The sequence below is a fragment of the Phyllobates terribilis genome, unplaced genomic scaffold, assembly GCF_046119375.1.
Source record: "Phyllobates terribilis strain yellow unplaced genomic scaffold, ASM4611937v1 Scaffold_2__4_contigs__length_985480577, whole genome shotgun sequence".
Taxonomy (NCBI): Eukaryota; Metazoa; Chordata; class Amphibia; order Anura; family Dendrobatidae; genus Phyllobates; species Phyllobates terribilis.
This window is the reverse complement of record NW_027362762.1, coordinates 481,302,834-481,318,130: the sequence shown is the minus strand read 5'-3', so window position 1 is coordinate 481,318,130 and position 15,297 is coordinate 481,302,834. Positions and strand designations below refer to the sequence as shown.

Genomic DNA, 15,297 nt, shown 5'->3' with positions numbered 1-15,297 from the left:
GACACGGGTGGGTCAATTGTAATTTTAAACAGCAAAGACTATGTTAAATCTATTCAGGAGATGCTAAGTGATAAAAATATCTACACACCACTCCAATGATCCAACACTCTTTTTTTTTTTTTTTTTTTTTTTTTTTTTAGTTTTTCTTGGAAAAAAACAAACAAAAACCATCTTTGAGGGCTTTTCCATGGGTCTCCTGACCATGAGAGCGTCAGAAAATGTAATAATTATCCAACTATACCCATTATCCACGTGTTACCAAAACCCCATAAAATAATGTCAATCTGTCTGTGCCCCATTATATCGGGCCTTGGGTCATTCGGAGAGCGTGTGGGACAATGGCTAGACTCATGTCTACAACCCCTAGTACTTCATATCCCCAGGTACCCATGGGATTCAAGTGATGTCTTGGATTCTTTAAAGGATGTGGTTTGGAATAAAGATTGGGTATGACTCGCATGCGATGTCACCGCTTTATACACCAGCATTCCTCACCACATAGCTCTTTCAGCAATACATCACCGTCTTTCAAAATATAGTACTTACTCTCAAGATCTGCAAGCATTTATTAAATCAACACTAGCATTCATTTTGACATATAGAATTTGTTATTAACCTCTATACCCCCGAGGGTGGTAATGACCAGGCCAATTTTTACAATTCTGACCACTGTCACTTTATGAGGTAATTACTCTGGAATGCTTCAACGGATCCCGCTGATTCTGAGATTGTTTTTTCGTTACATATTGTACTTCATAATAGTGGTAAAATACCCAAAAGTGATACCATTCTAAAAACTGCACCCCTCAAGGTGCTCAAAACCACATTCAAGAGGTTTATTAAACCTTCAGGTTGTTCTTCACAGGAATTTTTGGAATGTGGAAGAAAAAAATGAACATTTAACTTTTTTCACAAAAATGTTACTTTAGACCCAATTTTTTTTTATTTTTGCAATGTCAACAGGACAAAAATGGACCCCAAAATTTGTTATGCAGATACCCCATATGTGAGGAAAAACTACTGTTTGGGCACACGGCAGGGTCAGAAGGGAAGGAGCGCCATTTGACTTTTTGAATGTAAAATTTGCTTGAATAATTAGCGGCGCTATGTTGTGTTTGGGGAGCCCAAGATGTGCCTAAATAGTGGAAACCCCCCACAAGTGACAGAATAAACAAAAACCAACAATTCAGGAATTGCTTTTTTTTTTTATTATGCCAATCAGCGTGTGGTAAAATTGATAAGGTAGCTTTATTCTTCGGGTCAGTACGTTTACAGCGGTACTACATTTATATATTTTTTTTAGATTTTGCCGCTTGTACACAATAAAAACTATTTTATAGAAAAAAGAATTGTTTTTGCATCGCTTTATTCTGAGAGCTATAACTTTTTTATTTTTTTGTCCTTTGGAGCTGTATGGCGGCTTGTTTTCTGTGGGACAAGATGATGTTTTCAGCGGTACCATTCTTATTTACATTCGTCTTTTTGATTGCGTTTTATTCCATTTTTTTGTTTGGCAGTATGATAATAAAACACCGTTTTATGTTTTTGTTTTTTATTTTATTTTATTTTTTACCGTGTTCACTAAAGGGGTTAACTAGCAGGACAGTTTTATAGGTCAGGTAGTTCCGGACGCGGCGATACCAAATATGTGTACTATTATTGTTTTTTTTTCTTTTTTTCATAAGATTATTTATTTATGGATACAATATATTCTTCAGACTCTTTGGAAAATGAAAGGTGGAATCTGATTGTTGCTAAGGGCAACTGAGCCAGTTTCACAGATCTAGTTTTCACAGATCTCCCCCAAATCTGTTTTTCTTTTCAGATAACACATAATGGCAAATAATTTAAATAAAGATAAAAAAAATGGATTTTAACAGAGTATTGGAAATCTCAAAATGCTGAAACCATTAGAGCAAATTGGGTTGAAACATTTGGTACTCAAGCCCCAAAGAGACAAACTATTTACTGCATTCATGACAAATGCAATTCCACTGGCTCAATCCTTAACCCCTTTCCGACCCAGGGCGTATTAGTACGTATCTGTGTCCTGGGCCTTATGGGCCTGATGCATATTAATACGCCCTGGCGATTTCGCCCTTACACAAGCGGTACGGGCGAGATTGCCGCCGGGTGTCAGCTGATTGTCACAGCTGACACCCTGTGCTATGTGCAGGGAGCGGTCCTGCACTGCTCCCGGCACATTAACCCCCGAAATGCTGCGATTGAAATCGATCGCAGCATTCCGGTGGCAAGGCAAGAGGAGGTAAGTGCTATACTTACCTTCTCTGCCAGCGGCGTCTGAGTCCGGTCCCGGATGTTGCCATGGTGACCCGATGTCGTCAGGACAACATCCGTGACACCAGGAGGTAGGAAGTTGCTTTGGTCATGCGCAGTGCACGACCAAAGCAACTTCTCCCTGTGCAGCGCTGACAGGCTGCATGGCATAGGGAGCTGCTGCTCTCTATGCCATGCAGCCTATCGGGCTGCAAAAAGTGAAAGTCCCATAGTGGGACAATGTGAACAAGTAATAAAAATGTCACAAAGTGAAAAAAAAAAAAAAAAAATATTGCACCCATAAATAAATAATCTTATGAAAAAAAAAATAAACCAATAAAAGTACACATATTTGGTATCGCCGCGTCCGGAACGACCTGACCTATAAAACTGCCCTGCTAGTTAACTCCTTTAGTGAACACGATAAAAAAAAAATGAATAAAAAACAAAACATAAAACTATGTTTTATCATATCGCCAAACAAAAAATGGAATAAAACGCGATCAAAAAGACTAATGTAAATAAAAATGGTACCACTGAAAACGTCATCTTGTCCCGCAAAAAACAAGCCGCCATGCTGCTCCAACTGCCGAAAAATAAGTTGTAGCTCTCAGAACAAAGCGATGCAAAAACAATTCTTTTTTCTATAAAAGTTTTTATTGTGTAAAAGCGCCAAAATATAAAAAAATATATAAATGTAGTACCGCTATAAACGTACTGACCCGAAGAATAAAGCTGCCTTATCAATTTTACCACACGCAGAACGGCATAAATAAAACTCAAAAAAACAATTCCTGAATTGTTTTTTGTTTATTCTGCCTTCTAAAAATCAGAATAGAAAGCGATCAAAAAATGTACCAATAAAAACGTCAACTTGTCCTGCAATAAACAAGCTGCCACATGACTGTCGGCCGAAATATGGAAATATTATAGCTCTCAAAATATGGCTATTTAAAAACTAGTCTGACAGCTGTTACACACTAAAAGACGCATTTTTTTGCAATCATAAAAATCCGATATGAATCTGGCCTCGCTGTAATCACACCGGCCCGAAGAATAAAAACGTCTAATCACTTATACTGCACGAGGAACGGCGTAAAAAATAAACGCTAAGGGTTGGGATTTTTTCAGAAGTAAAGAAAAAAAAATTACGACGATATGGCGACTAATGTTGAGCGCAAGTGCTCGCTACTTGAGTTTCGTTTGCTCGGGTATGCACTGAGTATAGTGCCTGCTCAAGTGACATGCTCGAGTCTCCGCCCCAAATGTTTTGCAGCTGTTATACAGCTTGCGGGGATTGCCTGCCATGCACGAGCGATCCCCGCATTTTTTTTTTTGGGTGTCTAATAACTGAAACATGCGGGCAGGGACTCGAGCATGTCACTCGAGCACCCGCGATACTTGGTGCATACCTGAGCACCCGATGCAAACTCAAATAGCGAGCAGCACTCAAGACTAATGACAACTTATTCAATTTGATGACCTAATGTTATCAAATTCTGTGTCGTACCTCTGGGTTCAAAATGTTCACTATACCCCTTGATAAAATCCTTGAGAGGTGTAGTTTCCAAAATGGGGTCACTTGTGGGGGGTTTCCACTTTTTAGGCACATCAGGGGCTCTCCAAAGGCGAAATGGCATCCGCTCTCAATTCAGCCGATTTTGCGTTCGAAAAGTCAAACAGTGCTCCTTCCCTTCTGAACTCTGCCGTGCGCCCAAACAGTGTTTTTTCCTCACATATGGGGTATCTGCGTGCTCAGGGGAAATTGCACAACAAATTTTGGGGTCCATTTTCCTGTTACCCCTGCGAAAATAAAAAATTGTGTCTAAATTAACATTTTTGTGAAAAAAGTTAAATGTTAATTTTTTTTCTTCCACATTTCAAAAATTCCTGTGAAGCACCTGAAGGGTTAATAAAGTTCTTTAATGTGGTTTTGAGCACCTTGAGGGGTGCAGGTTTTAGAATGGTGTCACTTTTGGGTATTTTCTGTCATAAAGGCCCTTCAAAGTCACTTCAGATGTGATGTGGTCCCTAAAAAATGGTTTTGTAAATTTTGTTAGAAAAATGAGAAATCGCTGGTCAACTTTTAACCCTTATAGCTCCCTACTAAAAAAAAATTTTGGTTCCAAAATTGTGCTGATGTAAAGTAGACATGTGGGAAATGTTATTTACTAACTATTTTGTGTGACAGATCTCTGATTTAAGGGCATAAAAATTAAAATTTTGAAAATTGCAAAATTTTCGCCAAATTTCCGTTTTTTTTCACAAACGCAAGTGATATCGAAGAAATGTTACCACAATCATGAAGTACAATATGTCACGAGAAAACAATCTCAGAATCGGGGGGATCCGTTGAAGCGTTCCACAGTAATTACCTCATAAATTGACGGTGGTCAGAATTGTAAAAATTGGCCTGGTCATTAATGTGCAAACCACCCTCGGGGGTAAAGGGGTTAATGCTCAAAACTGGTCGACCCAAAACAGTCTGTACAGAAGATAACTTGTTGCTGAAACATTTTGTTCAGAGTCCAAAAAAGTCCACAGAAGAGCCTCTTTGGAATTGGGAATTTCACGAGCTTCTATCATGCGAATCCTGAAATCTATTGGGTGGAAAGCTCATCGTCCACTTCTAATTCATGGTTTATTGGAGGATGATCCAGACAGGCGGCTGCAATTTAGTGAGATTATGCTTAACAAAATTGAAGAAAATCCAGTAATTTTAGATAACATTATGTGGAGTGATGAAGCTTCTTTCAAATTATCCGGTCATATTAACAGACATAATTGTATTTACTGGTATAATGAGAACATGCATTTAACATTAGAGCAACAACTAAATGAGCCTGGTGTCAATGTTTGGGGTGGTATTTCAAGTTTTGGTGTTTTAGGACCAATATTTTTTGATGGAACAGTCACAGGAGATAAGTATCTCTAAATTCTAATGAATCAAGTTGTTCCCCAGTTACAGCAACAGCCTAATTCAAATGACCTTTATTTCCAACAAGATGGGGCCCCTCCACATTATTCAAGAGTAGTCCGCGAGTATCTTGATGAAACATTTCCTAATAAATGGATTGGCCGAAGAGGCCCACTTGATTGGCCGGCACGTTCCCCAGACTTCACCCCAATGGATTTTTTCTTTTGGGGAGTACTCAAGGACAAAGTTTATAGTCGAAAACCAAAAAGTGTCTGATTTGAAAAATTACATAAGAGATGCATTTCAAGAAATTAATACCCAAAGAGACTTGTGCAAAAAAGTTTGTCGAACCGTAAGAGGCAGACTTCAAAGCTGTGCAAATTGCAGTTTGAGCACCTGCGTTGATAAAATTTAAGGGCTTTTGTATTATTGTTCCGAATAAAATTTAATTGTCAATGTTATGCTTGTGTTAGAAAATATAATTTTACATATAAATCAAAATAAATAATAAATGTTATTTTCTGTCCACCTACCTTTGGAGATATATTATATTATATTATATATATATATATATATTTTATTACTTTTTCACATTGTCCCACTATGGGACTTTCACTTTTTGCTGCCTGATCGGCTGCATGGCATAGAGAGCAGCAGCTCCCTATGCCATGCAGCCTGTCAGTCCTGCACAGGGAGAAGTTGCTTTTGTCGTGCACTGCGCATGACCAAAGCAACTTCCTGCCTCCTGGTGTCCCTGATGTTGTCATGATGACGTCGGGTCACCATGACAACATCCGGGATTGGACGCAAGACGCCGGCAGAGAAGGTAAGTATAACATTTACCTCCTCTTGCCACCGGAATGCTGCAATCTATTTCGATCGCAGCATTTCGGGGGTTAATTTATCGGGAGCGGTGTTGGACCGCTCCCTGCCTATAGCACGCATCGGGTGTCAGCTGTAACAATCAGCTGAAACCCAGCGGCAATCTCGCCCGCACCATTTGTGTGCGGGCGAAATTGCCAGAGCGTATTAATACGCATAAGGCCCAGGGCACAGATACGTATTATCTGGGCCAGAAAGGGGTTAAACATACAATAATTATCTTCAAAACGGTGGTGCTTTGATGGGGGCTAAGTTCTCCCCCTCTGTCGCTAACATGGTAATGGCGTGGTGGGAGGAACTTTTTATTTACCATGTCCTCTTCCATTTTTATTTATCTAAGATATATTGATGACATAATTATTTGGAATATTTCCACATCTGACATTTCTCCTTTCATTCAATATCTCAATAACAGTCAATTCAATTTAAAATTTACGCACTATACCAACTAACTAATCGGAATACATGATTCTCTTACCCAAAGTATCACATATAGGAAACCAACTATGGGGAACACTATCCTTCATGCTGACAGCTTCCACCCTCCTCATACAATTAACCCCTTAAGGACTGGGCCACTTTGTAGGTTAATGACCGGGCCAATTTCTTCAATTCTGTCCATTGTCACTTTGAGGTAATAACTCTGGAACTCTTCAACGGATCCCCCTGATTCTGAGATTGTTTGTTTTTTCGTGGCATATTGTACTTCATAACAGTGGTAAAATTTCTTCGACATGACTTGCGTTTATTTGTGAAAAAAAAAACTGGAAATTTTGCAATTTTCAAACTCTGAATTTTCACACAAAATAGTTAATAAATAACATTTCCCACATGTCTACTTTACATCAGCACAATTTTGGAACCAAATTTTTTTTAAGGAGCTATAAGGGTTAAAAGTTGACCAGCGATTTCTCATTTTTCCAACAAAATTTACAAAACCATTTTTTTTAGGGACCATATCACATTTGAAGTGACTTTGAGGGGTCTATATGACAGAAAATACCCAAAAGTGACAACATTCTGAAAACTGCACCACTCAAGGTGCTCAAAACCAAATGCAAGAAGTTTATTAACCCTTCAGGTGCTTCACAGGAACTGAAGCAACGTGGAAGGAAAAATGAACGTTTATCTTTTTTTTCACAAAAACTTTACTTTAGACCCATTATTTTATTTTTTTTTTATTTTCGCAAGGGTATCAGGAGAAAATGGACCATAAAATTTGCAATTTCTCCTCTGAGTACGCCGATACCCCATATGTGGGGGAATACCGTTATTTGGGCACACAGCAGGGCTCGGAATGGAAGGAGCATGTTTGACTTTTTGAACGCAAACTTGGCTGGACTCAAGAGTGGACGCCATGTTGCGTTTGGAGAGCCCCTGATGTGCCTAACAGTGGAAACATACCACAAGTGACCCCATTTTGGAAACTAGACCCCTCAAGGAACATATTTTAGATGTGTGCTGAACACCTTGAACCCCCAGGTGCTTCACAGAAGTTTATAACATAGAGCTGTGAAAAATTAAAAAATCTATTTTTTTCCACAAAAATGATCTTTTAGTTTCAAATTTTTTATTATGGGACTTTCACTTTTCTCCCTCTTTCCACAGGTATAATGTATTGCAATGTCTAATAGACGCCTCTCCATGTCTTGATGTCATCGGCCATAAAACAGCTGACATCAATGCCACAACTATTGCCCCACTTGCAGGGCAAGTGGGTAGAGCAAGGCTAAGTGCCAGACTTGACGCATGCGCCATTTCTGGGACGGCTAGTGCTGATGATCTTAGTCTGGGAGGGGTGGAGGGCAATATCCATAGCCTCTTCCTGGGCTGTTAATATCAGCCCACAGCTGTCTGTTTAGCCTTTGCTGGTTAGTAATTATAGGGCAACCCTACGTCTTCTTTTTTCAGTACTGTGAAGGAGGCCTAAGAGAAATCTTCTGTGACTATGCACTGTGGGTTTAATTGATAACAAACACTGATGTTTGTGGCTTTCTGTGCTAACATCCACATGTTAACTTATGCAGAAATTTAGTTCTGATCAGCTGTGAAAATTTGGCAAATTTTTTAAAAAAATGTTTAAATATATTTTGGGAGTTTAACAACTTGGCAATATTTGCTGTACACTTACAACGCATGTCGGGTGCTGTTTTATGGAGCAAGCTTCAGTGTGGCGTCCACACCACACACGGCAGGTGCTGGTTGTGTTATGCAGCCAGCACCTTTCACCAGCAAGGCCAGTTGCTTAACATTTAGGCTGTGTGCCCACTATGTGTTTTTTAAGCGTTTCCGCAGTGGCAATTCCGCCCCAGAAATGCTTAAAAAAAAAAAAAGCTTGGTAATAGGTCTGCTATGTTCTCCAATTGTCGTTACGGAAAAATCCGCAGCACTACCAATTATTTTGCGGACACGCAGCGTAATTGCCGCCATTGACTTGCATTGAATCGCATAATATCCGCATGACTACATGTGCACATGCGGATATTAAGCGATTCAATGTGCGGATGGTACCCGGGTCTGGAGAAGAGGAGAAAAAAAAAATTTAAATAAAAAAACACATTATACTCGCCTTCTGATGTCCTGCAGTCTTCTATCGGTATGTCTTGTCTCCCCGGTGGCTCGCGATGAAGTAAAAGGACCTTCCATGACTTCATTCAGTCATGTGACAGATCTCGCGACCACTGACGTCGGCGGTCGCGTGACCTGTCACATGGCTAAATGACGTCATGGAAGGTCCTTTTACACCATCGCGAGACACCGGGGAGACCGGACACATCGGAGAAGGGGGCCATCGGAAGGGGAGTATATGTTTTTTTTTTTTTTACCATTTTTATTCTTTTTTTTTTTTTTTTTTTTCACTAACTTGGTCACACTATATAAATCCATGCTGTTTGCATGGATTTATATAGTGCGACCAAGTTGTCAAGCACTTTCTAAGTGATGCTAAAATCGCTTGGAAAGCGCTTGACAACCCGCATGCGGAAATGCATGTGAAGAACGCTTCACATCCGCATGTACAATCCGCATGCGTTTTTTCTGCCAGGGAGATGCAGAAACGCTCAGGAAAAACCCGGAGCATTTCTGCATCGTGGGCACATAGCCTTACACACCCTCCCCTACTGTGTGTGTATGTGGGGGGGGGGGGAAGGGGGGTGGTGGTGGTGTTAGGGAGCAATCATTGTAGCGTTTTCTTTTTTCTTTCTATGGTGGGTGTTGATTTGGTGCAATCTTTTGATGCTGTGGCTCTGTAGCACTGCTTGGCTAATGCAGAATTCAAAATCCCAACTTACTCCACCACCATCCCCTTGTTTGCTCAGGTTAGCTGGCTTGGATAAAACCTCATTCATAGTCACGTGCAGACTACAAACTGAAAACCTCCTGTTGCGTTTACCAGCGGATTTTCTGCTTATCAGTCAAGTTAATGGGGAAAATCCCAATTAAAACTAATATTTACTTGCTGTGGACTTCAAAATTGCAGAGCAGGCACATTTCTGCAGTGATTTTTTTTCAATAGAAATCTTATCCACTTTGAAATGTAATACTGTAGTATTCTACACTCAAGCAAACACCAAGCAGAAAAAATCGCAACATGTCTGCATTGTGGCAACCTGGCTTTAGTCTGCATGTTAACATTCTGATGAGAATCATTGTGTGACTATTTAATATATAATTTTTTCTTTTTCTTTCTTTCAGGATTCTAAGACAAAATTAGAAAATAAAGGAGGAAATGCTAACACAGAACCTGTAACAGTGTTGAAACCTAAAAGCCCCTACGTGCTTTGGCATCCTGTGACCAAATTGGAAAAATAGTTTTCTAAACGTTTATCACCAAAAGCCGTCCATGCAAGCTGTGCATGATAGTGTGTTCATTGGCTTTTTTTTCCTCCTGCGTAGCAGTATTGTAGTTTCTAACTGGTTTATTTGGGAATGACCCTTTACACAGTCATTGACAGTGTATAGTAAGTTTTTGAATATTGGGTCTTATTTTTCAGATGTGGCCTAGTTCGTAATGGACACAAGATTTTCAGGTGGCAAACAAACACTTTTTTTTTTCCGCTGTAAAAACGAGTATATGTTTATGCATGGAAATTTAAAAAAAAAAAAAGCCGAATCTTCACTTTATTTGTCATTATGGTGTAGACCTATGTTAAGGGATCGCTCACATGAGTGTATGAATCGGACTAATACAATCCGATTAAAAATCATCTGACTGCATTCTGTCATCCAAGTGCAGTCTGATATATGCCAAGATAGGCAATGGAGGAGATGGAGACATTGATCTCTCCTCCTCATCACCTGTGATCCGATTCTCTCGTGCGACTGGATCGGATCACAGTAGAATGACACTCCCAGCAGTTTTCGATATGAGTGTCATTAGCAAATTGCATCGGATGCTATACGCTAATGTGCCCCTGGCCTAAGACTTATTGTAGTTTACAGCAGAGACTTTATTTTTATTCAATTTTTTTTTTTTTACTTCATACAAAAAAGTATTTTCAGTAGTTTAAAAACATGGCAGTTGTTTTAAAGATTATTCTGATGCCAACATGGTTTGTCTTTGCTGTTTAATCAAGCTGTATCTTCAATAAAATAAATAAAATATGAAGCTTGTGGTGTTTTTGACCATTGTACTTTCTGCTGTAAAATGTCAAGTTTCTTTTACTACTGGCCAAACTAGGCTCAGGTGTTCCAGTGCAATTGCTTGTAATGAGCCTACATATACTAAGGCCTTATTCAGATACGTGTTGGTTTTTTTTTTTTTTTTGGTTTGGTCCCCCTTCACCTCTTCCCCCAGCAGCACTGATGAAAAAAGCAAGCCTGAGCGAATTATAAAAAAGCCATCACATACAGCACATGGAGGGCATCTGTGTTCTGCCTGTATATGACAGGATAGGAGAGGGTTTGTGATTAGTGTTGAGCGAGTATGTTCTATTAACCCTTTCGCTGAGTATGCTCAGGCCGAGCTTAGAGTATTTACAGCTGCTCGGTGATATGGTTAAATCTCTCCTGTGTGCATGATTTGCGACTGTTTGACAGCTTTATTACATGTGAGGAATGTCTATTTCTTACACATTCCTCACATGTATTAAAGCTGTCAAACAGTTGCAAATCATGCACACGGGAGCGATTCAACCATATCACTGAGCAGCTGTAAATACTCGGAGCTCGGCCCAAGCATACTCGGACAGAACATACTCGCTCAACCCTATTTGTGATTTATTTATCTGTCTGTGAAAAAAATACCATGGCAAAAACACTAACACTGTACACTTTTTTTTTTTTTCTTTAAATGTCCCCATGTTGTAGGGGTGATGCTCTCCAGTAGCCGCTAAGTCAACACAGGCACAGGTTGTTTAACCCCTTAGTGACAGCCAATTTTGACCGTAATGATCACTTTGGAACGCTTCAGTGGATTCCACGGATTCTGAGATTGTTTTTTTTCGTGACATATTGTACTTCATGATGGTAGTAAAAATTTGTTTGATACGACTTGCTTTTATTTGTGAAAATATCGGAAATTTGGTGAAAATTTTGCAATTTTCAAACTTTTAATTCTTGACTCTCTGCTTTAAAGGGCTTGTCACATAAAATAGTTAACATTTCCCACATCTACTTTACAACACCATAATATTTGAAACACAATTTTTTTTTGTTAGAAGGGTTAAAAATTGACCAGTGATTTCTCATTTTTTGCAACAAAATTTACAAAACTTTTTTTTTTTTTTTGGGACAACCTCACATTTGAAGTGACTTTGTGGGAGCTATATGACAGAAAATGCCCACAAGTGACACTATTCTAAAATCTGCACCCCCTCAAGGTGCTCAAAGCCGCATTCAAGAAGTTTATTAACCTTTCAGGTGTTTCGCAGGAATTAAAGCAATGTGGAAGGGAAAAATGAACATTTTTACTTTTTTTTCCAGAAAAATGTCACTTTAGCCCAAATTTTTTCTCTTAACAAGGGTAACGGGATAAAATGAACCCCAAAACTTGTTGTGCAATTTCTTCAGAGTACGCAGATACCCTATATGTAGGGGAAAACCATGTTTAGGCGCATGGCTCGGAAGTGAAGGAGCACCGTTTGACTTTTTGAACGCAAAAATGGCTGTAGTCAAGAGCAGATGCGATATCGCGTTTGGGAGCCTCTGATGTGCCTAAATAGAGAAAACCCTGCAGAAGTGACCCCTCAAGGATTTTATCCAGAAGTATAGTGAGCATTTTGAACACACAGGTACTGCACAGAATTTGATAACATTAGGTCATCATATGGAAAATCTTTCATTTTTTTTTTTTTCCACGAAAATGTTGTTTTAGCCCCAAATTTGTAATTTTCATAATGGATAATAGGTGAAAATAGACCCCATAATTTGTTACACAATTTCTCCCAAACGTAATGATACCCTATATGTGGTCAAAAACTTCTGTTTGGGCACATGGCAGGTCTAGGAAAGGAAAGAGCACTATTTGTCTAGAATAAATTGTGAATGCTATGTCGCATTTGGAGAGCCCCTGCCATGCGAAAACAGCAGAAACCCCCTGACAACTGACCCCATTTTGGAAGCTAGACCCCCAAGGAATTCCTCTGCTGAGCATTTTTAACAGACAGGTGCTTCACAAAACTTTAGATGTGAAAATAAAAAATATTTTTTCCACTAAAATGCTGTTTTAGCACAATTTATAATCTACATGAGGGGTAATGGGAGACACTGGACCCCACAATTTTTAATGTAATTTCTCTCAACTGTGGCGGTCCCCCATATGTGGTTGTACACTACTGTTTGAAATCCGGTAGAATAGATTGTGGGCTCCATTAGCCGAGCCACTGAGATGTCAGAACAGCAGAAACCCCCCCCCAAGTGACCCCATATTGGAAACTGCACTGCTTAAGAAATTCATCTAGGGGTGTAGTGAGTATTTTGAACCCATAGGTGCCTCACAGAATTTTATAACATTGAGAAATGGAAATGACATCTTAGTGGTAAAAAATGTAATTATTGTATTTGCTGCAAATTTTTCAGGTACACAATGGTTAATAGGAGAATCTGGACCCCATAATTTATTGTGCAATTTCTCATGAAACCGGTGATGCCTCAAATTACTGTTAGGCCACCACCCACTATCAGTATTTGGTCAGTATTTTTTCCCAGGAGTGGGTGATAAATGCAGAATTGGTGACTTGTTTCTATTATACCTTTTCTCTGATTGTTCCACTCCTGGTTTTGGCTCCCACTCCTGAGAAAAAATACTGACCAAATACTGATGGTGGGACCATGGCCTTAGGCCACACATCAGGGCTGAGGAGGAAGGTACGCTATTTGGCTTTTGGAGAACAGATTTTGCTAGAATAGTGTGCGGGTGACCGAACATCAGAAAAAACACAAAAGTGACCCTGTTGTAGAAATTGCACCTCTCAATGAATTCACCTACAGCTGCAGTGACTATTTTGTAACCGCCATTTTTTTTTATTTTAGGGGACTTGAAAATCTGCCAGCTTAGTGCCCATACATTGTTCCTCCATATAGTGTAAGTGCCCCCATATATTATGTCTAGCTTCTGCTTCTGCCGATACGCACCCTGTTAAGTTCTCTCTCCCCACTACAATAATGCCAAACATGTGGCTGCTTACTGCTGTTTAGGCACATTGGGGCTCAGAAGGAGGGGTCTTTTGGATTTTGGGAATGCAGAATTGACTAGATTTTATTTAAGGGTGTGGGAGCAATGTCGCTTTTTTAGTGTCTTTTTACCAGTAACGTGGGAACCCCCTATAGTGACAGATGACAGACCTATGTGGAGGCTGGTTTTGTGCTGGGAAAATTAGAGTTTTTATTGGTAACATTTTTGGGTACATAATTTTCGATTGCTTCTAGTATAAGGCTGGATAGCAATCTGGAAGCTTATAGCTGGATCTCACAGGCCACCGTACCCTGGGGTTATCACATGACCTCAGAGTACCATAGTAACCATCGGGACCCACGATTCTCATCGCGGGGGTCCGATTGTTACAAAGAGGGGTCTTGTGACCCCTTTGTAACAACTTAAATACCGCTGTCACGATTGACAATGGTATTTAATGGGTTAATAGGCACCGATCAGTCGCAAACCCAGCCAGGTCTGATACTGCAGGGTGTAAGCTGTCACAGCTTTCCCCCACGGGAATTACCAACGCCAGACGGTGCTATTCTTTTAATCTCAATTTATTTAAACGGCGATCTAGAATAAGGTCCCTTAACAACTGCCTTTTTTAATGTGTATTGTCGGTCGTTAAGGGGTTAAAATGTTCTTAAAATTTCAAAACAAAACTTGCTTTTCGTCAGCCCCAAACATAATAAACCAAACAGTCCTTTTTGTGAGAGTAGACCCGGTACATTAAATGGGATGTCAACTACAACTCTTCTCAATCTGAATGTTTACCTCTGTTAACATGAAACCACTTATACTCTCCTCTGGTGCAGTTCCAGCGCACTTGCGTTCCCGGGGCTCTTGTGAGATTGGGTGCAGGGCTCGCGTGCCACTCTGTGCCGGCTTTACTATCCCTGCCTTCGGTCTTATCGAACATTAACAGGAAGTCAGGGCTGGAGTTGCTCTGACTTCCTCTTGATGTTCGATTTGTCTGAGGTCAGGAGCATTGTCTAAAAGGCATTCTGACAGTGTAAGGGCTCGCTCACACTGGTGTATAATATGGAGGAGTGCAATTTGAGAATACATTGCATTGCTCTCTGACCAATGTTATTCATTTAGGCAGTGCTCATCTGTGTATATATATTTTTTTCTTGAGTCTAATCGACACCAGGAAAAAAACTGCAGCTTACTGTGATCGACTGCGTATATCGGATGATACTCGGCAATGCAAGTTTATGGGTGTGAGAAAAAAAAAAAAACTGACTGCACACAGACCATCTATATGCCGTTCAATTTTTACTTACACATTTCAAAGGAACCAGGGAATTGAAGCAGGCAAGTGCCCTCCCCCCAAAAAATGGAACATATACGGCAGACATATAATTTCAACCCCTCCCACCCCCACATATTCTAAAATGTCACCCTTTAGTGCTTTTCATATGTACTTTATAGTCACGCTTTGTATCATGCTTTCACCTAATAAAAAATGAAATGCACCCCCCCCCCCCTATTTTGATAACCTAGTAGACAACTGTGGGCTGATATTATCAGACTGGGAAGGTCCATGGTTATTGGGCCCTTCCCAGCCTAGAAATACAAACCC

The 15,297-nt window shown here is 39.9% G+C and overlaps 1 protein-coding gene across 3 annotated transcripts in view; it reads left to right on the top strand.

The window, feature by feature from the left end:
• RSRP1 (arginine and serine rich protein 1) overlaps window positions 1-10,187 on the top strand; it is a 37,231-nt gene extending 27,044 nt beyond the window's left edge. For all 3 annotated transcript variants that reach the window (XM_073665851.1, XM_073665834.1, XM_073665838.1), the window contains one exon: window positions 9,770-10,187. In XM_073665851.1, the coding sequence (XP_073521952.1) occupies window positions 9,770-9,788 (19 nt within the window). In that variant the 3' untranslated portion in view covers window positions 9,789-10,187. The remainder of the gene's footprint in view (window positions 1-9,769) is intronic.
• The last annotated feature ends 5,110 nt before the right edge of the window (window positions 10,188-15,297 follow it).